General features: G+C 46.5%; 1 protein-coding gene across 3 annotated transcripts in view; it reads left to right on the top strand.

The window, feature by feature from the left end:
- Nucleotides 1-22,348, top strand: part of Armc9 (armadillo repeat containing 9) — a 126,464-nt gene that overhangs the window by 34,957 nt on the left and 69,159 nt on the right. For all 3 annotated transcript variants that reach the window (XM_021162963.2, XM_021162970.2, XM_021162986.2), the window contains exons 11-18: nucleotides 667-778; nucleotides 2,729-2,821; nucleotides 6,012-6,102; nucleotides 8,080-8,203; nucleotides 10,000-10,139; nucleotides 11,590-11,666; nucleotides 14,217-14,291; nucleotides 19,905-19,995. In XM_021162963.2, the coding sequence (XP_021018622.1) occupies nucleotides 667-778; nucleotides 2,729-2,821; nucleotides 6,012-6,102; nucleotides 8,080-8,203; nucleotides 10,000-10,139; nucleotides 11,590-11,666; nucleotides 14,217-14,291; nucleotides 19,905-19,995 (803 nt within the window). The remainder of the gene's footprint in view (nucleotides 1-666; nucleotides 779-2,728; nucleotides 2,822-6,011; nucleotides 6,103-8,079; nucleotides 8,204-9,999; nucleotides 10,140-11,589; nucleotides 11,667-14,216; nucleotides 14,292-19,904; nucleotides 19,996-22,348) is intronic.

Here is a 22,348-nt window from a genome sequence, read left to right on the forward strand (position 1 = left end):
AGTCACTGATGTCTACCCTAGTCAGTCACTGATGTCTACCCTGGAGAAAGTGAAAAGCAACTGTTTCCTTCTGAGGTTTACCCTAGAGTGATTCTACTAGCATTCCTATGACAGGGTTCCCAGAAATTGGAGTTACAGATGGTTGTGAGCCACCATATTAGTGCTAGGAATGGAACCTGTATCCTCTGTAAGAGCAACAAGTACCTATAACGGCTGAGCCATGTCTCTATCCAGTCAGCATGGGTTTAGGGAGTTGGACTTACGTGACTGACACAGCTATAATCACTGTACTTGGGAGGCAGAGGTGGAGGGTCAGCCTGGGCCACACAGTGAGACTCTGTTTGAACACAGAAACTAAAACAAAACCTAGTATGTAATTTTTTTCTTATTATGTAAGTAATTCATGCTTATTACAGAAAATTTGCATACCACTGAAATCTAAGAAGAATTAAATTTAGCTACATAAATACATCTAGCATTTCAGGCAGAGCTGATCTGGGTGACACAGGAATTCTGGGAGCTGAGTTGGGTGGCAGTTGGGCCACTTCAGGATCCTTCAGTCTAAGCAGGTGTCCTGACTGATTGTCGCTCAGGAGATGTAATGGCATGCCCGCCCTTTGCCCCTTTCTTCTCTTTGACCTTGCCGTGGTGCTGGGTGCTTCGCAGGAAGCTGAAGGATGTCCCGTTACTGCCCTCCCTGGATTATGAGAAGCTGAAGAAGGATTTGATCTGGGGGAGTGACCGCTTGAAAGCCTTCTTGTTGCAGGCTCTGCGCTGGGTAGGTACCTTCCCCTTGAAGTTAAAAACAAAAGGCAGAGAGGCCAAGCCAACACTGCTTTTCTTGACTGGCGACCTGGTAACTTGGCTGGAGTCACGTAACCCCTGTACTAAAAATCCCTTCCTGCTACCTGCCAACACCAAGACCTGAGGTCAAAAGCTGCTCACTGGCTCCAGCCAGGTGTGGGAGCACGAGCCTTTACTCCAGCTTACAGAAGGCAGAGGGAGCTAGAGATCTGTAAATTCAGGACCAGCCTGCTCTACACAGCAGGAGCTAGACCAGCCAGGGCTACATCATAAGGCCCTTCCCCCAACCCCAGCAAGAAAATCAGCTCCTGAAACAAGCCTTGGTCTTACTGTGTGACACATTCTATACTGTTGTCAAATGATGTCACCTTCATGTGTGATGTGGCAGCCACCCCTTGCCATCCAGCCCCTGCCTGGTCACATGCTGTATTCAACTTGGGGCCTGCATTTTAGTTAGAGTATGTAGGCAGGCCCAGCCAGTCACAACTCCAGAGAGCCCTGGGAACAGTTACTATTCAGTAGCCTCATCTGGGTTCCAATGCCTCCTCAGTCTGGGTTGACTGGTTGCAGCCTGGGTCAGTTTTCAAGCATTCCAGACCCCTTTGCATTTTCAAGTTATATGCCCAGAGTTCTCTGAACCACACTTTGAGAATCCTTTCTAACTCACCCCAGAGTAGTGTCAGGCTCCTTGGTGGATCCCCATAGTTCAGAGAACCCTGGGGCCAGAATTCTTCAAGCAGCCTAACTACCCTTGAGTAGAAATAGTCCTCACTGGTGCTTAGCATCTGGTGATGCATCCTAACCTGGCCTCATTGGGAACTATGAGGGATACTGGGGACCCAAGGGGAACCCTGCCATCTCTGCTTTGGTTTGTAAGGGCCTGTTGACCAGGTGGGTGGGCAGAGAGAGTGATCAACCAGGACTGCCCACCCTGGTCTGCTCATGTTACCACATCCACCCTGCTTGGCCACCCAGCTGTGATGCAGTCCATACACTCCCTGGGCTTCTTGCTGAGAAAGGGCTTCCCTTAGCGGAGGGAACTTTAATAATCAGATAATCAGGAAAGGATTGCTTTGCCTTTGTTTCTCTCCAGTTCCCATGCAGCCTCATGGCTCCATAGTCATTTCCCCAGGTGACATTCTAGGTAGTCCTTTAGCAGCCCCATCTTCTGTGGTGACCTGGTCAGTTAGCAGTTCCTCCCTCCCTCGGAAGGCCTTTCCTTCTTCCTGTCTGTGGTGTCTATTGGCTGTGGCCTGGCTTTTGCCAATGCTGCAAACCAGGATGTGTCAAGCACACCACATTGTCCTCAGGCAGAAGCCGATTCTGAACCACAGGGTGTTTATTTCCCTGGAAAAGCAATCACGTTTGCTCTTGTCAGGGACACAGCTTTCTCCTGTCCTAACACAGACTGCCGTGTGCAGCGTGGGCAAGGGCCAGGCCAGAGCCAGGAGACACAAAGACAGGAGGAAGGAGCTGTTAGCTGACCAGGTCACCACTGAAGAGGGATTGCTAAAGGACTGTGCCAAAAATGTCATGTGGGGGATTGCTGTGGAGCCACATACTTCCCTCCAAACCTTCTTCCTTATGGACATTACATGAATTCATATAGCAGCATAACAGATTGAATGCATTCCCAGATTCCAACCAGCTAGCCAACCTCTCTCCCATCTGTCTCCCCACCCTGTTGCTCATCTGCCCCTCTTGGATAGGGTCATTGGGAGTGTTCTACAGGCAGCCTGAGCCCACTCTTCGAACTAGAGTTTTCTCTGAACACTCCCTCCCCTCCCCACAGACACACACAGACATAGACACACACACATACATACACAACACCCTTTCTGCCCTGCTGCTTGATCATCTGCCTACTTTTTAGGGCCTAGTTCTTCCTGGGTAGGAATTTGTTGCTTCTGCTTTTTCTTTACAGCGCTTGACCACATCCCATCCGGGGGAGCAGAGGGAGACAGTCCTGCAAGCCTACATCAGCAATGACCTCTTGGATTGCCACAGCCACAACCAGGTGAGTAAGAGGCAGCCAGGCCTTGTGGTGGGGAGGCCCTTGGCAGACTCCAGGCTTGTCCACGTTCTGAGCTTGCCCGGCATTTCCTATTCAGCTACTTGAGGGTCTGTGTTCACCTCTTGACCTACTTCAGTTGAGGAGAAGATTCCCAAATAAGCCAGATGGCCTGATGCTCTCTCTGCCTCTTTTCTGTTAGTTTTCCTTTTCCCATTCCCCTCCTCCCACTTGAATGATGCTTCATCTTCAGAGTTTGTAGCTGGTGTTACAGTAGTGAGTTTTGTCAAATGCTATAATCTCTGTAGCCATGGAAGGATGTAATTCCTTCAAATCCACTGTTACTTGGTGTCTTGGTGTCTTGTTTTGGTGTTAGGGTCTCACAGTGTCCAGACTGGATTCAAATTTACTCTGAAGGCTGAAGATGACTTGACCTTCTGATCTTCCTTCATCTACAACTCCAAAGGCTGGCATTGGAGGCTTGTTGCCTGGGCCTGGCTTATATAATGGTGCTGGGGATGGAAGTCAGGGCTTCGCAGATACTCTACTAGACAAGAACCCTACCAACTGAGATCATCCCCAGCCCTGGTTTCTTTCTAGTTATTTAGTTATTTATCTATTTATTTTCTTGTTTCTTTTAAGAGGGAGTGGTTTAGAATTCTCTGAAATTAGCAAAGAACTTGAAGGGTGGGATGACTCCTCGGTAAGGCTGATGCTGGGTTACCGTGACTCCAAAGTGGATTGGCCTGTGCAGAGGGGAAACTGAGCTGTCTGGCTAATAATTTCTCTCTTAGTAATTCTCAAATTTAGGATGTGGCATTGCCAATCTGAAGGTCTCATTAAGATTTTACAATAGAGGGCCAGAGAGTTGGTTCAGCGGGTAAGAGCACTGACTGTTCTTCTGAAGGTCCTGAGTTCAGTTCCCAGCAACCACATGGTGGCTCACAACCATCTGTAATGAGATCTGACACCTTCTTCTGGGATGTCTGAAGACAGCTACAGTGTACTTACATTAAATAAATAAATAAATAAATAAATAAATAAATAAATAAATAAATAAATGTTTAAAAAAAGATTTTACAATAGACAGTGGCAGCGCCTAGCTTTAATCCCAGCATTTGAGAGGCAGAGGCAATTGAATCTCAACTTGAGGCCAGCCTCGTCTACAAAGAGAGCTCCAGGGAAGCCAGGGCTACATAGCAAGATCCTGTCTCAAAACAAAACAAACACCCCACCTTGAGCTGAAAAGATGGCTCAATTGTTACAGGTCAGGCTCATAACCAAAAATATAAGAAACAGTCACGTCCACAGAGAGAAAAGGATGCATGCTTGTGGTCAGCTCTGCCTCCTAACTCTCAGAGCACGGGGCCTCCTGTTCAGGAGCTGGGCCTGCCCACACTCAAAATGGGGATAATCCTCATAGGCTCCCAGAGGGCAGCCTGATCTGGAAGCACCGCACTGTAATAAAATAAATATTTTCCTTTTGCCAATCTCAGTTGTTGGATTTTTTCCCCTCCCCTCTACCTCTCCCTGAATCTCAGTTTTTTAAGAACAGACTGAGATGGGGCTAGGGGAAAGGTAGGTCAGTTGAGGTTCAATGCAAACATGGATTCCCAGTGCCCATGATAGAAAGAAGGCAGGCAGGCAACCTGGCTGGGTGCTGTGACATGTTCCTGTAATCCCAGTGCAGGGGAGGCAGGGATCCCTGGGGCTTGCTGGCCAGCCAGTCTACCAAATCAGTGTTTCGGGCTCCATGAGAGACCCTGTCCCTTAAGATAAGCTGAGGAGTGGTTGGTGAAGTCACCTCTGGGCTCCACATGAGTGCATTTGTGCAGTCTCTCGCGCACACACACAAAAAAACAAAATCCAAGGTTAAGAGTTAATGAGAGAGCGAGCTGTTTGAAAGGTTGTCCCCTGGGCTGTTGAAATGTCACTTCTGCAGTACATACTCACTGTGAACACTCTTCTGGCTGTGCCCTGGTGACCTGTAAGGTATCTGTACTGTTATGCTACAGTGGAAGTTTGCCTAAAGATGGTACAAGGACAGTTGGCATCTTGGGGGTGGCACGTGGCCCTTTCACTCAGCCTGGTTCAGTTGGAGTTCTCTCTATCAAGTACAGGCCACCATTCAGGAGCCTTGCGTCTCCAAACTTCTGTTGACTCTTCCTGGCTCATCTCTCCTGAACTGATGCTCTCTCTCCAACCTCCTCCTCTTCCTCTACTTCCCCATGCCCTCCTTTCTGAACACAGGTTTTTTTGAATACTCTTCTTCTAAGTTACATTCCAGCTACTGTTTTTTTTTGTTGTTGTTGTTGTTTTTAGATTTTGTGTCTGTGTGTGTGTCTGTGTGTGAATGTTTGCCTGATTGTACGTATGTGCACCATGTGATGCTATATCTGAGGTTAGAAGAGGGCATTGGATCCCCTGGAATTGAAGTTATTCATTGTTGATAGCTGGAATATGGGTCCTCTGCAAGAGCAGCAAGTGCTCTTAGCTGCTGAGCTATCCCTCAGCCTTGTTGCCATTGGTTTTTGAGAGTATTTCGCTATAGCCTAGGCTGACCTCAAACTGGAGATTGTCCTGCCTCTGCCTCCCAGGCACTGGGGTGACAGGCATGCACTTTCACTGTGACTTCCTGTCTGTGTTTTGGTAGCATCCTGCTGGTTTGGACCTGGTGTGCCCCAAGGCTGAGATACCCTATTAGGATAATACTCCCTCTCTGCCCCTGTGCTTCGAGGTCACAGAAATAGCATAATGCAATCTAGTCATTTTGTTTCTGTCTTCTCTTTGTCTGTCTGTACTGTCCCTGGCTTTGTCCCTAGCTCTTCACCTTTTGAGAAATAAGTGACAGAACTCAGGGGATTTGTCCTTGCCCAGACTGTCCTGTGATTTATCTCAGGGTCTAGAACTAATTAATTAGCTTTTCTCAGGGTCTTTAATCAAGTCTTCAGAATTTGTGTCTTTAAAAATAAATCCATTTACTATAGTCCTGGCATGTTTGACAGGGTCTGAATTAAAAGTGTGTTTCTCTCATCTGGAAAGCTATCAGCAATAGTAGCCACATGTGCCCTGCTGTTCTAGTTGCAGGGGATCTGTGTGGCTGTAGCCTGTTTTTCTTGTCAAACCAGGCAGAGGGGCATCTTTCACTTCTCCACTCCTGACCTCACTTTTTGTCTCTCATGGCTGTTCCCTGCAGAGGAGTGTGCTGCAGCTGCTGCACTCCAAGAGCGAGGCTGTGCGGCAGTACATGGCCAGGCTCATCAATGCCCTGGCATCCCTGGCTGAAGGTGAGATGATGTTTTCCTCTAAGCAGAGCAGTACTGGCAAAGCAACCTGGCGTCCCTGTAAAATGAATGTTTTCTAGTACTGCTTAAAATGGCCCAAGTCCCCCCATTTTATTTCTAACATATCTTGTGAAAATTAGTTCTTACGCCTGAGTATCTGTCAGAGCAGATTTTCTTGTCTTTGGAGTTTATTTTATAATACATAAGATTTTATATCTCGTATTTAAATTTTTTTAATTGTATGATAGGTAATACTATTTTGTTTTGTTTTGTTTTCTTTTGTTTTGTTTGTTTTTCGAGACAGGGTTTCTCTGTGTAGCCCTGGCTGTCCTGGAACTCACTTTGTAGACCAGGCTGGCCTGGAACTCAGAAATCCGCCTGCCTCTGCCTCCTGAGTGCTGGGATTAAAGACGTGCGCCACCATGCTCAGCTGTAATACTATTTTTTATAACTCCTACTTGCCAATATATGTTTGGTGAAACAAGTAAAGCTTATTCTAGCAAGCACTGGACCATTTCCTTCGGTCTTCAAAGGATTTGAAATTTTCAGAAATAATTAAACATTGTACCTGGTGGGAACACCAAGCACCATCTATCTCAATTCTGCCCAGCTATAGGCAGTAGGCATCTTTATTTACCAACCAGAAATAACTTGGGGGCAAGGTCACATAGCATCACTTGCATCTAATTGCAGACTCTCATCTCTGGTCTTGGGGGCCTGCACTTAGTATTACAGTACATATCGAAAGACCAAACCTCAACAAAGGGCCATTAGCAGGTGAAACAGCTCAGCTAGTGAAAGCTCTGGCTCATGCCTGGTGACCTGGATTGGATCCCTAGAACCCACTAACATGTCAGATGTGTATCCCAGCATTCCTAGGGTGAGATGGGAGGAGGAGACAGAATTGTTTGTAAGACAGCACTGTGCCAGAACAAGAGAGACACCCTGCTTCAAAATATGGTGGAAGGAATGACCTGACAGCTGAATTGTCCTACGTTCTCCATGTATATTATCCCTTGCCACTCACACTCCTCCATTCACAAATATATTCACTCAAACATTCCCAGGACAGTTTCCTTAAATTCTTACTTATTTGAGTTTGTTGTTTTGTTTTTGCATATTTGTTTGTTTTTCTAGACAGGGTCTCTCTGGGTAGCCCTGGCTGTTCTGGAACTCACTCTGTAGACCAGGTAAGCCTTGAGCTCACAGAGATCCACCTGCCTCTGCCTTCTGAGCACTGGGGAGTGTATGCCATCACACCCATCTGAATTTTTAATACGAATAAAAAGAGTTTTCAGGTTATAAATACATGATACTCAACAAGTTTATTTGATTCATTATTCCATTCATTTGGCAAAATTTATTATAAGCCATCGTATGCAAGCTTATGCACTGAGATCCATTCATCTAATCATCCTGTTTAAAATTAATATCAGTCAATGCAGAAACCTGCAGAAGGTTAGTAGTGGCTTTATACTTATTAAGGTGTCCCAGGTAGGGCCTCCACCTCCATCAGGTCCTGTGCATGTCTAAAAGGGACAGTGGAGTGTGGCAGAATCAGTTGTTGGCTAGCTCTCTGTGAAGGCCAGGGCCTCACAGCACAGCTCCATTCCTCTTCCTCCTTGGAGGGCCTTCAGGGTTAGATGTCACACACTGTGACAATGGTTTATGTCCAGCTTACAGGAAGAAAGGCTTTCTATAGGTTATTCTATCAGTCTATCATTGATTGAGTAAACTGTTCTGAGACAGGATTCCGTATGTATATACTGGCCTGGCCACAAACTTGCAGTCCTGCCTTGGTTCCCCCAGTACTGAGATTACAGGCATGCACCACTACACCTGACTCAGAAAAATACACTTTAATAGTTTCCTTAGAGCTTTCTTGTGTACCCTGTGTAGAGCTTTACTAGAAAGCAGACTTGGCACACATCAACTTAGTTCTTTACATCTTTCCTGTTTTCATCTCTGGCACATTACTAGGTCGCCTGTACCTGGCCCAGAACACAAAGGTACTGCGGATGCTGGAGGGAAGGCTCAAGGAGGAAGACAAGGATGTCATCACTCGTGAGAATGTCCTCGGGGCCTTGCAGAAGTTCAGCCTCAGGTGAGGACCACAACATTGGTCAGTCTCTGCCTTTGAGCTCAGGCTGGTGTGTGTGTGTGTGTGTGTGTGTGTGTGTGTGTGTGCCTCTGTGTGTGTGTTGTTGTTGTTGTTGAACCACCATTCACTTATTACTTAATTTTCATGACACTGTAGGATGCAAGTGGTATCTTTCTGCTAATACTTAGGAGAAGTTAGATGACTTTCTAGGCTACAGCTGGAAATTTCTTTCTAATCTAAGCTCTGCTGTTTAAGGCTGGTGGGGATTGAGGAAGGCATTACAGTGAATGTACCAGTACCTTCTTCTAGCTAGTATTGGGGCATTAGTGCCAGCCAGGTGCTTGGCTTAGGGGTAAACCCGCAGAGTGAAGTTGCTTCATGGGACCAATAGTTCTGTGGTAGTCTTGGTCTGGACCAGGCATGACTTGGAACTTAAGAGTCCCATGCTTTTTTTTTTTTTTTAAGTATTTTCTTTTCAAATATATGTTATTATGTGTATGAGTGTTTTGCCCGAATGTATGTATATGCGTGCCTGGTACCCTTGGAGGCACCAGTAACTGGAGTTCCAAATGACTGTAAGCTACCATGTGGTTGCTGGGAACTTAACCTGGGTCCTCTGGAAGAGCAGCATTGAGCTCTTAACCATTGGGCCCTCTCAACTCTTCATGTTCTTTTTGTATCAGATCTAGTGTGTGTCTTAGAGCAGCTTAGGTGTTCTAATGAGAGGCAGAGGCAGGGGAAGCTCTATGAGTTTGAGGCCAGCATGGTCTACATCGTGAGTCCCAGCCAGCCAAGGCTACAGAGTGGAACATTATTTCCAAAATAAAACTTTTATTTTATGAATATGACTGTTTTGCCTGTGCCTATATTTGTGCAACATGTGTGTGCCTGGTGTTACACATGTTAGAGGTCAGAAGAGGGCACCTGACCCCCTAAAACAGGAGTTACATACGGTTCTGAGCTGTGATGTAGGTCCTGAGAACTGAACCGAGATCTTCTGCAAAACCAACAAGTGCTTTTAACAGCTGAGCCGCCTCTGCAGCCCCCAGAGTCACCGTCACCAATGGAAAGCCAAGTTTTCACACATTTGCAGCCATCACAGCCTAACTGTAGAGCATATTTCCCATTTATTTACTTACATGTGTGTATTGTGGTGGTCAGAGGATGATTTGTAGGGATCCATTCTCTCCTTCCATCATGTGGGTCCCAGGGGTCAAACTCAGGTCATCTAGCTTGGCTGCAGGTGCCCCTACCCACAGGCCGTTTCACCAGTCCTAATTTTAGAGCGTTTCTATCACTACAGAACAAAAGTCTCCCACTAACTGTTGCCACTCTCTATTCCATTCCCAGCCCAAGACGGCAACCCATATCCTTCCTGTAGCTCTACCTGTCTTGTGCGTGTCCAGTTCAGGGAATCATGTAAGATTTAGAATCACGTGAGCCTCCCACCCTCAAACTGATTTTGTTTCAAAGTAATATTTCTGGGACCAGTTACCTGGATCATGTAAACCAAAGCTATTGATAATATCTACATATTTGAAGTAACAGTCTGCTAACTTTAGATATTGAAAAGGAAGTTTTCAAAGCGAGAGGCCTTCTTACTGCTCAGTCTCTCATGAAACTATTGTGTCCTTAAAGGGCAGAGAATTTGTATTGTCCCAGTTGAATGGGCTTCACAATAGGCTCTTCCCCAGAGTTTGTTTTTCATAGCTCCGTTTGATCCCATTTGCACCATGGACCACTCTTCCATAGAAAGTCCCTTGCCTGTTAATTCATCTAATAAGGTTGTTTCCTCTTAGGCGGCCACTGCAGACAGCGATGATTCGAGATGGCCTCATCTTCTGGCTGATCGACCTACTGAAGGACCCTGACTGCCTGTCTGACTACACATTGGAGTACTCTGTGGCTTTGCTCATGAACCTCTGCCTCCGCAGTGCAGGTGCCACAGCCCCCCAATAATCCATACACGCCCACATACACATGTCCTTGTACGGAGAACAGATGGCCAGAGATCTGCCCACATACCTACATTCCCAGTGAGCCCAGTAGAGCTTGCTTTCTGTCTCCCTCCTGGAAATCAGGACAGGGGTGCATAAAGCATTTTTAGCTAGATATGAAGCTAGCAGTCCCTTAAAGCCAACATACCATGTTAACCATGGAAAGAATATATATGCAGTTTTGTATGTATGCAGTGCCCTTCTGGTGAGAAAAGGAAATCCATTCACATCTTGTCTCATCTTGATTGCACTTCTCAAACATAAGAAGTTAAGAATTATGATCCCTGCCACTGAAGACAGAGGTGTGCTCCCAGCAGCCTCTGGGATTAAGTTGGTGGCAGGTTGCCTACTCATTATTCTCCATCTCCTGGAGATGGAGGTTCACATGGGCACCACAAACTGCTTCTCACCCATTGGGAACATAGCTCAGTTGGTAGAATGCTTGCCTAGCATGCACAATCCCCAGCACCACACTAGGCATGACGGTGCTGCCTCTAACCCCAGCACTCAGAAGGCAGAGACAGGTAGATGGGAAATTTAAAATCATCCTTGGCTGTACTACAACTTGGAGGCTGCTTGGGCTGTGTGAGATCTTGTCTCAAAAACAAAAGCAAACACAACCCCTCGCCCCCACAAACAACCTAAAATACTTATCTACTCAATGGAGATGGGAGTTTAGCTTCTGTTTACACACGTCAGCCCTCTCAGACACTATGTCACCTGCCATATGAGACACCTTAGAAGGTGTGCTTGGTCCAGCTGGGCTCTCTGCATCCCCTGGGGTCTGTGGGAAAGGAGGGCAAGAAGCCAGCTGGCTCAGCTGCTCGCCAGGTGTTCCCCACCTGCAGGGCTTCGTGCTCCAAGCAAGCACGTGCTGTTCACCGAGTGAGCGACCATTGCTCAGTCTTCTGCTCTAGGAACAGCCTGTGTGGAAGCCCCAGCTCTCAGCGTGCTCGTCGGATCCCCACCACCTTTTCCTGTCATCAGCTTGCTTGCAGTTTGGTGATACAGAATGGCCACACAGCCCGTCATACCCTGACTGTCGCCAAGGCCACTACCAGCTTCTGAGTTCTTGGGGTTTATGTGGGTTTACTTAATTCTTTGCTAATCATCTATTTTAGTTAGTTTGTTTGAGACTGGGTCTTTCTATGTAACCCTGACTGTCCTGGAGCTCCCTATGTAGACCAGGCTGGCTCCCAGTTCACAGAAATCCTCCTGCCTCTGCCTCCCTGGATTATAAGAACGCATCACCACCGAACCCACCAGCATAATAATCCACTTTAAAAAGGAGAGAACCGAGGCCTCAGAGTGACATAAGTGACCAGCTCAAGGTCACATATGGTTGGTGCTAACCTGTCTGACATGCATTTTATGTTGCTTTGCTTCCCACAGGAAAGAACATGTGTGCTAAGGTGGCAGGGCTCATGCTGAAAGTTCTTTCAGATCTCCTTGGACACGAAAACCATGAGGTACTCAGGCTGCTGGCCCTGTGATGGAATGGGGGACTGTAATGGTGACCTGGGTGCTCGTGACTTCTTATGCAAGAGGCTGACCTCTTATGCAAGAGGCTGGCTTTGGGCAATTGCTGCACTAGACATATATTTCTTCCTAGATTTGAGAGTCTTTTGCATGCGTGCATGCATTATGTGTGTGCGTGTGTGGATAAATTTACATGTGTGTGAGTGCAGGTGTGTGTGGGTGTTCACGAAGGCCTGATTTTGATGTTGGGTATCTTCCTTGATTGCTTTCCACTTCATTTCCTAAGGCAAGAACCATGAGAGTTCTCCTGTTCTACTAGTCTGGCAGCCCTGATGATCCCCAGTCTCTGCCTCCCAAGTGCTGGGATTTACATGAATACCATGCTCTGAACTCAGGGCATTCTGCTTCCATAGCGAGCATCTTATCTACTCTGAGCCATCTCCCAAGCCCTCCTCTGGCCATTTTTGTAAATGACTTACATCTTGTATAGTTTCTAACATTTCATGCCTCATTTTCTGGAGCTCTGCTCCCATTGAACTAGCCAGGTCCTTGTCCTGCCTTACTTTCTAGTATCATATATCCTGGCTGGATTCTTACACTTGTGTCCTCTGCTGTTCAATGTCTGTCTGTGGTTACTTGTGTCTTCAAAGTAGCTCTGATGGTATGTTTGGGTAAGCTTAATTTGCATAAAAGATATTACAACCTAGAGCTCATTTGTTGACAGCTGTCCCCTGGCATCTCGGGGCCATTTTTGTTGCTTCATGGGTCTCCTGTTCTCAGCTTCTCTACTGCAGCACTCCCTGGCTTACACCATGCCCTGGTACATATCTTATTTCTCCAGAGCAGGACTTTGATTGCTTTCAGCTCCACTACAACAGTTATCCTCAGTGACAGCTCCACAGTTGTCCTATGAAACCCTATACTGAGCTTCCATGGGATATGTGGCCCTCAGGGCTGCCAGCTCATAGCAAATGCAGGGCTCAGGTTGCCCTCCAGAATAACCCGATTACCACCACATTGTCTAGCTATTTTAAAATATATAGGACAACAAATTCACAATAGGTATTCACTGAATAGGTGCAGGTGATTCATCTCTCACTTCCTTTTGACAAATGTCTTTGCAGAAAACATAGCATCTTACAGTTAGCCCAGCCTGGCCAGAACCCTCTGGGTATCGAAGGCTGGCCTCAATCTTTTGATTCTCCTTGCCTCAGCCTTCAGAGTGCTGGGGCCTCAACCACAGTTAGACATGTCTTGACAGATGTGCCACGGGCCTCTTTCAGCAGACATGCTTGGCAGGACCCTTGGGTCAAGAGGAGCATTAGAAAGCCATGCATCTCTCCCCACTCCAAGCAGGCAGCTCTGGTCTAGTTCATTTCACATGCAGCTGCATCCCCACAGCTGCATCACCTGGCTGACACTGGCATCTTCAGCAGGTAGATATTAGATGGTCATGACAGTTCATGCTGGGCCCACTACATATTTCCCACTACAACAGCCAGAGAGTTTTTCACTACTTCAGTCCTGGCTTGATTGCTCTCTGAGACTCTTCTTCATTGTATTCAAGTCAGGCAGGTGAGTGCTACAGGAATCACATTCTTTCCCTGACTTAAAGAAATGCAAATGGCTTAGATCAAAGGAGTCAATTCTTGTCATCAGCTGCTGCCAGTGCATTTGCTTAAGAGCAATAGCGTCCTTGTCTAGTGTTCATAAAGCTCTGCCTTTACTCTCCAATGCAACATAAACCAGGTATAGTGTCCTGTAGGTTAGGACTTGGAGGTGGAGGCAGGAGAGTCAGAAGTTCAGGGTCATCATCGCTCTCATCATTTCAAGCTGAAGCAAACACGTCTCAGAAGGAAGAAAGAAAGAATACAAATACGTGTGTGTATGTTAGAAGCTGGAAGAGTGTTAGCTGTACCCTGTGTGAGGTAGCCCTGGTCTTGAAAGATGAGACCCAGAGCCATCAGGAGCAGATGCACATATTTGTCTGCAGCTAATATTTTTTGGAATATGGAAAAGAGGCTCTTGTCAAATCAAACAGGCAAGACGGCTCAGTGCCACAGTGATTGGATCACAGGACAAGCTTTAGAAGTGGGTCTGGTGTTAGAGACAGTGTATCCTCAGCTATGTCACTCTCGTCCAAGGACAGTAGCAGCCAGTGTGGGAAATCAAGGGCTCTTAGCAATAATGCTCAGCAAGCAAACTCGGGAGTAAAGAGCAGACTCCCTGGCGACTGCCGAGTTTCTGCTCTGAGTGACCAGGATGCTAGAAATCATGTCAGTCAATCAGTGACACACAGCAGGAAGGAGGCGGAGAGACAGGGTGGGGTTAGGTTTGGCTTCAGTTGCGGCGTCACACATGGAGGTGGCCAATGTTGAGAGGACAGTTGTTTCTAAACATGTGAATGTACATTCTGGGTTCTGAAGGATGGGATACCAATTCTCCCCTTACCTCGACTGTTCTTAAGTCTAACTTCTGAGAATTGAGTTGTATACTATTGGAAAACTCGCAAATGACGTCTCTTTTTGCTCCCCTTTAAGATCCAGCCGTATGTGAATGGAGCCCTGTACAGCATCCTCTCCATCCCGTCCATCCGAGAGGAGGCCAGAGCCATGGTAAGAAGATGTCGTAAGCTGGGCATGACAGGGCACGAATGCAGTCTCAGTACTTGAGAGGCTGAGGCAGGGGGATCACCATAAATTTGAGACCATTCTGAACTACATAGTGAGTTTGAGAACAGCCTGGCTCGTATGAGACCTTGTGAGACCTTGTCTCACAGAAAAGAAGAAGAAGAAGGAGGAGGAGGAGAAGAAGGAGGAGGAGGAGGAAGAGGAGGAGGAGGAGGAAGAAGAAGAAGAAGAAGAAGAAGAAGAAGAAGAAGAAGAAGAAGAAGAAGAAGAAGAAGAAGAAGAAGAAGAAGAAGAAGAAGGAAAAAAAAAAAAAAAGCCCTGAGCAGTTCACAGGGTCCTCCCAGGACCATGAGTCAGTCAGTACTCTGGGGAGAGGGCTACGTCCACTTCCTCCAGGGCAGATTCCTCAAAACTGGACATAAAGATCCACTTGTGGTTTTTCTCGAGAGAGGATCTGTTGCTTTCCTCGGAATCTCCCAAGGAAACGGTGAAAACTGTAAATGGTAAAAACCCAGTGTTGGGGAAGCTCTAGCAGGCTGATTTTTGTAATGTTGGAGGTGTTTCTTGGCAGCTTCTAAAACTGCCGTGCACCACAGTGACTGGGGAGAAGGGTTTTCCTTGCTTTGTTTCCATCTGTGCTTATATTAGAAGCTTGGCAACAGCGGCCGGGCAATGAGCGGCCGATGCTGAGAAGATAGTTGTTTCTAAAGCTGGCGGGCAAAACCACTACGCTTTGGCCTTTTTTCTGATGCCGTGTGAAACCAGAGTAGCTGTGTACATACTGAATTGTGGTGAAGGGATTAAATGTGTTCCACACTCAGAACACAGGAGACCACAAGAACATTCTGCCCATTGGTTTTGTTTGTTTATTTTTTTAAAAAGAGAATTACTAAATCTTTAGTTGTTTATCTAAAATCACATCAATAGTTAAACAAGACATGACTCATTTAAGAACAGTCTATATAAACACAGCCAACAATGGAACTAAATTGCTTTCCACATTAAAACTAACTAGTACTTGGGGGTGTCAGGATGCCTCCCTCAGTGGGTGAAGGCACCTGCCACCAAGCCTGACAACCTGAGTTCTATCCCAGAACCAGAATGGTAGACAAGAGCTAATTCCTGGGAGGGAGTTACCTCCTGGCTTCCACAGACATTCTGTGTACATGTACATGCACACAGTAGGTGCACCTACTGCTCTTTCTGGTACTGGGACAGGTACTTCCTCCTATTTAACCTGCTCAGAGGCCCCTGAAGGACTGACTATAGTTGTGTCCATTTCCCTACCAATGACTTGGGAGTAGACGTTTCTGCCTAGAGTCACACAACCAGGGGCACACCCATCCTCTGTTTGCTTCCAGATCTTTCCACACCTGTACTGCAGTATCTAACACCAGAAATTAAAACCTCTCCCCCTCTCCCTCCCTCTCTCTCTCTCCTGTTTCCCAAACTACCAGGGATGAAATTAATGTGGCTTTATTGACTTAAGAAAGCACTCTGCCACTAAGCCACGTCCCAGCACTAATACAGTCTGAGTCCAGTGAGAAATCTGGCCATATTAAATTGTCTCTTTTCACTCTGATACTGTCATCTCAACTGGGGCAAGCTGAGCATCCCTAACACAGAAAGTCCAGACTACAGGGGCCAGAGAAATGGCTCAGCAGTTCAGAATACTTGATCCTCTTCTTAAGGGTCCAGGTTCAGTTCCCATCACACACATTGGACAGCTCATACACACACATAACTCCAACTCCCTCTTCTGGCCTCTGGGCGCATCTGCACTCATGTGGCTGGCACACACATAAAAATTAAAATAAATCTGTAAAACCTGTGTATCATCTTAAATGTATACATGAGAAGAGAATCAATGATGAGTATAATTAATAACAAATTCCAATCAATTAAAAAGTGCAGAATCTAACATGCTTCAAAATTAGAAACTTTTAGAAATTTCATCCCCCGTAGTTTGGGGAACAGGAGAGAGAGAGGGAGTGGGGGAGGTTTTAATTTCTGGAGTTAGATACTGCAGCACAGGTGTGGAAAGATCTGGAAGCAAATCAGAAACAGACATGAAGCCATAGATGGAAAATTCACACCATGAAATAGTTTACCCACAAAACTGTTAAAAATGTTGTACAGTCAGGTAGGATCATACATGGTCCCAGCATTCAGCAGACAGAAGCAGGAGGATCGTAAGCCTGAGGCCAGTGTGGGCTCCACAGTGAGACTGTCTCAGGAATAACACCTGACTAAGTGTGTGTGTATCTGTATTGCATATTATGTAGTATAGATACAGTATGTAAATCATCACGAGGCTACATATTGAAAGTATGTGAAACCAAAACATAAATTAATTCTCTTTAGACCTGGATCCCATCCCTCAGATATCTTTCTTGTTATATGTATGCAGATATTCCAAAATCTAAAAATTCCAAACATTTCTGGTCTTGAGCACTCCCACTAAGGTAGACTTGGCCTTTGCACTGTGTACTCTAACTGTAGCTGGCTCAGTGCCTGACTTCTCTGCTTAGCACACTGTACCTCTAAAGCTTCTGAGTGGCGAGGAGTGAGTCCCTGTCACCCTTCCCAGCCCCATGTTTGTCCAGGGTTATCTGAGGTGCCAGGCCATTGGTTTGGGATGAAACACCAGGTTGTGTTGGTTATTTTTGGAGGCAGGGTCTCACTCTAGCCCAGGGCAGGCTGGAGCCCTTGGCCCTCCTGCCTTGGCTTCCTGAGTGCTAGGGTTACACGGTGGCATGTGCCACCACACCCAGAGAATACTGTTATTTTTTATGCCTTTTCATTTCTATAATTTAGATTAAACATTACCTACTATATGTGGTTTTAAAAAATATATGTGAGATTTTTCACTGGAGTGTTTGCTGTGTTTGCTGTGTCTGAGCAGTCCCCTGACTACACAGGGGCTGAGATATTTGCTTTCCACGTGCTAACTAAGCCAGGGATGTAAGAACAAGCATCAATTGAATTCAAGTGATCTATAAAGATATGGGCAGATCACAGAATTGCCTCTGCAAGAAAAGAGTTAGAACGAATTCTTTGTCTCTGGCTGTTCCTAAGCTCTCGGTAGCCATTGTGGTTACATGTGTTGGGATTGAGCACATGACAGTCTCCTAATGATAGAGAGCCCCTAACTCACCCTGGTGGGATGGAAGCTGGGAATAGACCACTGCATGGGACAAAGAGAGAACAGGTAGCCCTTCTGGCAACCAAGGACTAAGGCAGACTGTGGTTGGTGACTGTAGTTGGAGCCCAGTGTCTGACTGGCCCCACAGGAGCTGCCATGATCTCTCAGTCCTCTTTGAAGCACTCTGTCCTTGTCTCCAGGACACCCGTCAGCCTTTCCTCTCTTCCAGACTAGTCCTCAATGGTCTACACTCTCTACGCTTCCGTCCCAGCCTCCCATGGAATGCTGTCCTCCAGGGTTCTGGCTCAGCGCTCAGATCTCCTCACTGTACCCCCAGCGCCACCTCCTTTACTCCAGGGCTTCAGCTGAGCTCTTACCTGATTCACCCGTTCCTCCCAGACTCAGCAGTGCCATTTTACCACTCACTCACTCATTGTGCTATCTGCCGGACTAGATGCCATTTATTAGGTATAATTTGCAAAAGTGAAGTGCACAGCTCTTACATACAGTTGCATACAGGCCTTACATTTTGACAGACACAGACATCTGCATAAGTAGTACCAGTGATACATCTTGTCTTTGGGAGGCGTTGAGCAATTTGAGTGAGGTAGCATGGGACCTGACTCAGGGAGCTAGGATCACAATCCAAACTCCATCTGGTCAAGCTATATGGACTATCTTTGATTCCGTTACAGCTATTGCCTCTAGACCAGGTTATTTTACAAGAGACCATAGCTAGGCATGATGGCTCACATCTCTAATCCCAGCTCTTAGGAAACAGAGGCAGATAGATCTATATAGTGAGTTCCAGGCCAGCTAGGACTGCATAGTGAGACCTTGTCTCCAAAATAAACAAATCGATCAATCAATCAATCAATAAATAAATAAATAAAATTTTAAAATAAAATAAGGACCAGGACTGCATAGTAAGACCGTCTCTCCAAAATTAATTAATTACTTTAAAAATTAAAATAAATCAGGACCATATCAAGGACAGGAGTTCGGCATTTTAATGAGTGTTTTGCCTGCTGATGAGCCAGCCTCTCTGAATGCCAGTTGTTCTGTTTTGGGTTCATTTTTAGACGTGCTTCCCCTCTTGGTGCCAAGATAACCTTGTTTGATCCAGCACAGTGCATGCACACATTGCAGTGCTGTGGGGAAGGAGGAGAGAGAGATTACCCTGTGCCTACCTTAGTGTCTTACCTCCAGGTTTGCTTTAGTTCTCTTAAGAGTGGAAGGTTTTGGCATCATTGTGTCACAGTAGCACAGTGTAATAACTATCACTTTGAATGGCTTTTCTTTTAGTTTTATATGTGTGGATGCTTCACCTGCATGTATGTGTGTGTGCCACTTGTATGCCTCATGCCCAAGAAAGCAGGAGAAAGCACCAGATACCCTGGCTCTAGAGTGATAGACAACTGGGAGCTGCCATGCTGGCAATTAAACCTGGGTCCTCTGTGAGAGCAGTAAGGGCTCTGAACAGCCTAACTATGTCTCGAGCCCTATTGCTCTGTCTTCAAATTTTTAATTAGGCCAGATAAGGTGGCCTGTGCCTTTAATCTCAACATTGGGAGACAGAGGCAGGTGCATTTCTTTTACATTTAAGGCCAGTCTGGTATACATAGTGAATTTCAGCTACCTAGGGCTACATGGTAAGACCCTGCCCCCCCCAAACAAAAACCCACCCAGAAATGTAGTAGTTGTTTATTTGGGAGGTGGGGCAGCATGCACATACAGAAAAGACCCAGGCTAGGTTTTAGGCGTTGTTCTCCTGCCTTGTTTTGAGGCAGCGTCTCTTGTTTCTGCTGCTGTGCTTCCTACTGCAGCCTTACAGTCTTACTGCCTGTTGTCTCATGTAGGAGTGCTGGTACCACAGCTGTACTCTGCTGCACTTCACACGGCCTCCGGGGGCTGCATGCAGGGTATCGGGCTGGTGCTTTTCCATGCCAGGCTACCTCCCTGTCCCTCCGTCATGCTTTTTGATAGGATGGGCATTTCAGCTGTTTGAAGAAAGCTTCTATTTGTTCGAAACATGTGGTTCAGCTTTTCAAAGATCATAAATGACCCTAAAATTCAGAAGGCAGTGTGTATAAACTTAGGGGAAACGTGGGAAGGAAACCATCTCCCCAAAGTATGTGTTTCCCAAACTAAAGGCAGTGGTGTAAATGCCCCTGAGTGCCGGGATACAGGCATCTTGCGCTAGCTAAGGAGCTCTTCGGGTTCTTTCTAAGTGTATCATAATGTTATTAAGTCGAGGTAGTCAACCAAGAAGAAAACCATTTCACTGTGAATTTTAAAATGAATGTTTAATACCAAGTAGATAATTTTTATTTTTAAAAAAACGTTTCTGAAAATAAAAAAAAATACATTAGGTATTAGATGACACTACCTCACAGGAAGTATTCCTTCATATCTCCACCCTAACACGTTTCTTCTCTCCTCGCTGTGCCTAGGGAATGGAGGAGATCCTGCGATGCTTCATCAAAGAAGGCAATGCTGAAATGATCCGCCAGATAGAGTTTATCATCAAGCAGCTGAATTCTGGTCAGTTTTATCTTTGTCTCATCTTTTGACTTGGTCACATATGACAAAAAGATGTCCTGGCTTTCTCATGGACGGCTGTGAAACCTTGGGAGTCACTCAGGAGGCTTTTGAGTCAGATATGGGAGCGCACACTTGTGATCCCAGCACTAGAGAAGCTGAGCCAACATGAGTTCAGGGTCAGCCTAGGCCGTACAAAGAGTTTAAGGCTAGCCTAGACTACATAGCAAGACTCCATTTCAAAAAAGAAAAGAAACCTTTAAATAAAGCAGGGGAGCCAAGTTCAGCAAATGAAAGTTCAGTAGGACTGTTCGACCTGGACAAGGCCCCAGGTCTATATCTAGTGACACACACACAAACACACACACACATCCCCCACAGTGGGGAGATAGAGGGAGATAGCTCTATCACTGAAGTACTTGCCATACAAAATTAAAGACCTGAGTTCAATCACCAGCACCCGTGTAAGACAAGCCAGGCATGGTGACACACACTCGTAAGGGTTGGGAACAGGCAGATCCCTGAGGCTCACTGGCCAGTCAGCCTTGCTTAGGTCCGAGACACAGACACGGTCTCAGCAAGACAGACAGCTCCTATTGAATGACATGCAAGGTTGACCCTGGCCTCCACGTGCACACACACATACATGTGCGTGCGCATCCTCCCCCACGTGTGTAGCCAGTCAAGGCCAGATTGTCCAAGGTTAACATCTCTTATCACAATAGAGATCTCTTATCACAGGTGAGGTGTGTGGTCAACAAAGAGGAGTTGAGGCAATTACTGAAGGCTTCTCTACCCTTGTAAGATCTCTTTACGAGCCCCTCCTGTCCCCTCTTAAATCCTGCCCCACTGATAAGGGCAACTTTCCCAGGTCCTAAGGCCAGTTAGGGAAACAGGTGCCAGTCCTTCTAGCCCCATGTAGAAAATGTCACCACGTCACCATTCCAGAAAACCGTGTATGTGCCACCTGGCAGAAGGGAGGAGGCAGCTTGGTCCCTTTCTTCATAGTCTCCTCCATGGCCATGAAACACATCTGGCAAGAGAACCAGAGAAGCCCTGTGTGAGGGGTAGGGAAGCCCCTATCTCTTTCTGTGGACTCTTGACATAGGGGACCCTGGTACTCCCAGCATCTGGAGACCAAATTTATCACCCATCTCTCTGCATGTCTCCCCTGGCAGCCATTCAAGTGCACAGCTCCATTCAGCACACAACAAATGAGAGTGTCTTCATCTCTCCTCACAAGTGAGCCAGTCACCCAGCGCACCTGGGAAATGCCCACTGTGGCCATCTTCCACTCAAGGTTCCCAGTCTGGGCTTTGCCAAACTGACACAGTCACCATCCTGGGGACCAGGGGAGCTTTGAAATTCTCCCTAGGTGGAACACTAGTGAAGTCCAGAGGAAAATTTCAGCCTGGTACAGAAATATACAGAGTGTGCAGCCAACAACCACATTAGGGAGGTTTGTCCCTACTCAGGTTCAGAGCACGACTCCAGCCATCTATGAGGGTAGCCAGCACATACCAGCTCATCATGAGAGATAGGTCAGAGACACCAGCCAGGACACCAGGCAGGAACAAGGCAGAGCAGGTTCCTAGCTTCAGGCCCTGCTACTTACCAAGGGAGGGCCTTTGTGAGGCATGTGCTGGGTCAGGAGCAGTGGGGGAGATGGTTGTCCCAGGAGGAGGAGGAGCCGAGGCCTGTAAGGTTCTAGGTCATGGGGCTGGAGGGTTCTGGGTAGTTAGGATGCGTGAGCTAACAAGTTAAGATTATAGGGTTTGGGGATTGGAAACTGGACTGGGGAGTCAACGTAAAGAGTGCCCAACTGAGGGGCCTTAGGTAACATATGTGAACATAAGGAGTATGTAATTGGCGACAGTGGTAGTGTGCAGTGTGAAAGCATCTTCTCATGGCGGACTGGAGTGTGCTGTCCATGGGCAGAGAGAGGGTGTTGGATGATTAAAACTCACCCCAATTGCAAAGTGCAAGGCACTGTGTGGACAGCCAGCTTTCTGAGACAGTGGTGCAGGTCAGCAGGATGTGGACCTGTGCAAATAACACTGAAGGGACAGACTTTGTTGTCCCACTGGCTCTGGACCAGGGAAGTCAGTAGACTCACCCTTAGGATGAGGCTGTGTCAGCATGCATGTATATGCATGATGTATGTATGTATGTATGCATGATGTATGTATGTATGCATGATGTATGTACATATTATGTATTATATTATGCTTTACAAAAGAGGATTTATTAGCTTGGCTTACATAATTGGAAGCTAGGTTGTCTCCCAGTAATCATCCACCTGCTACAGAGGCAGAGAACTGGAATCCTCTGAACAAGAAAGACCCTAATCTAAGGC

The sequence above is a fragment of the Mus caroli genome, chromosome 1, assembly GCF_900094665.2.
Source record: "Mus caroli chromosome 1, CAROLI_EIJ_v1.1, whole genome shotgun sequence".
Lineage (NCBI taxonomy): Eukaryota > Metazoa > Chordata > Mammalia > Rodentia > Muridae > Mus > Mus caroli.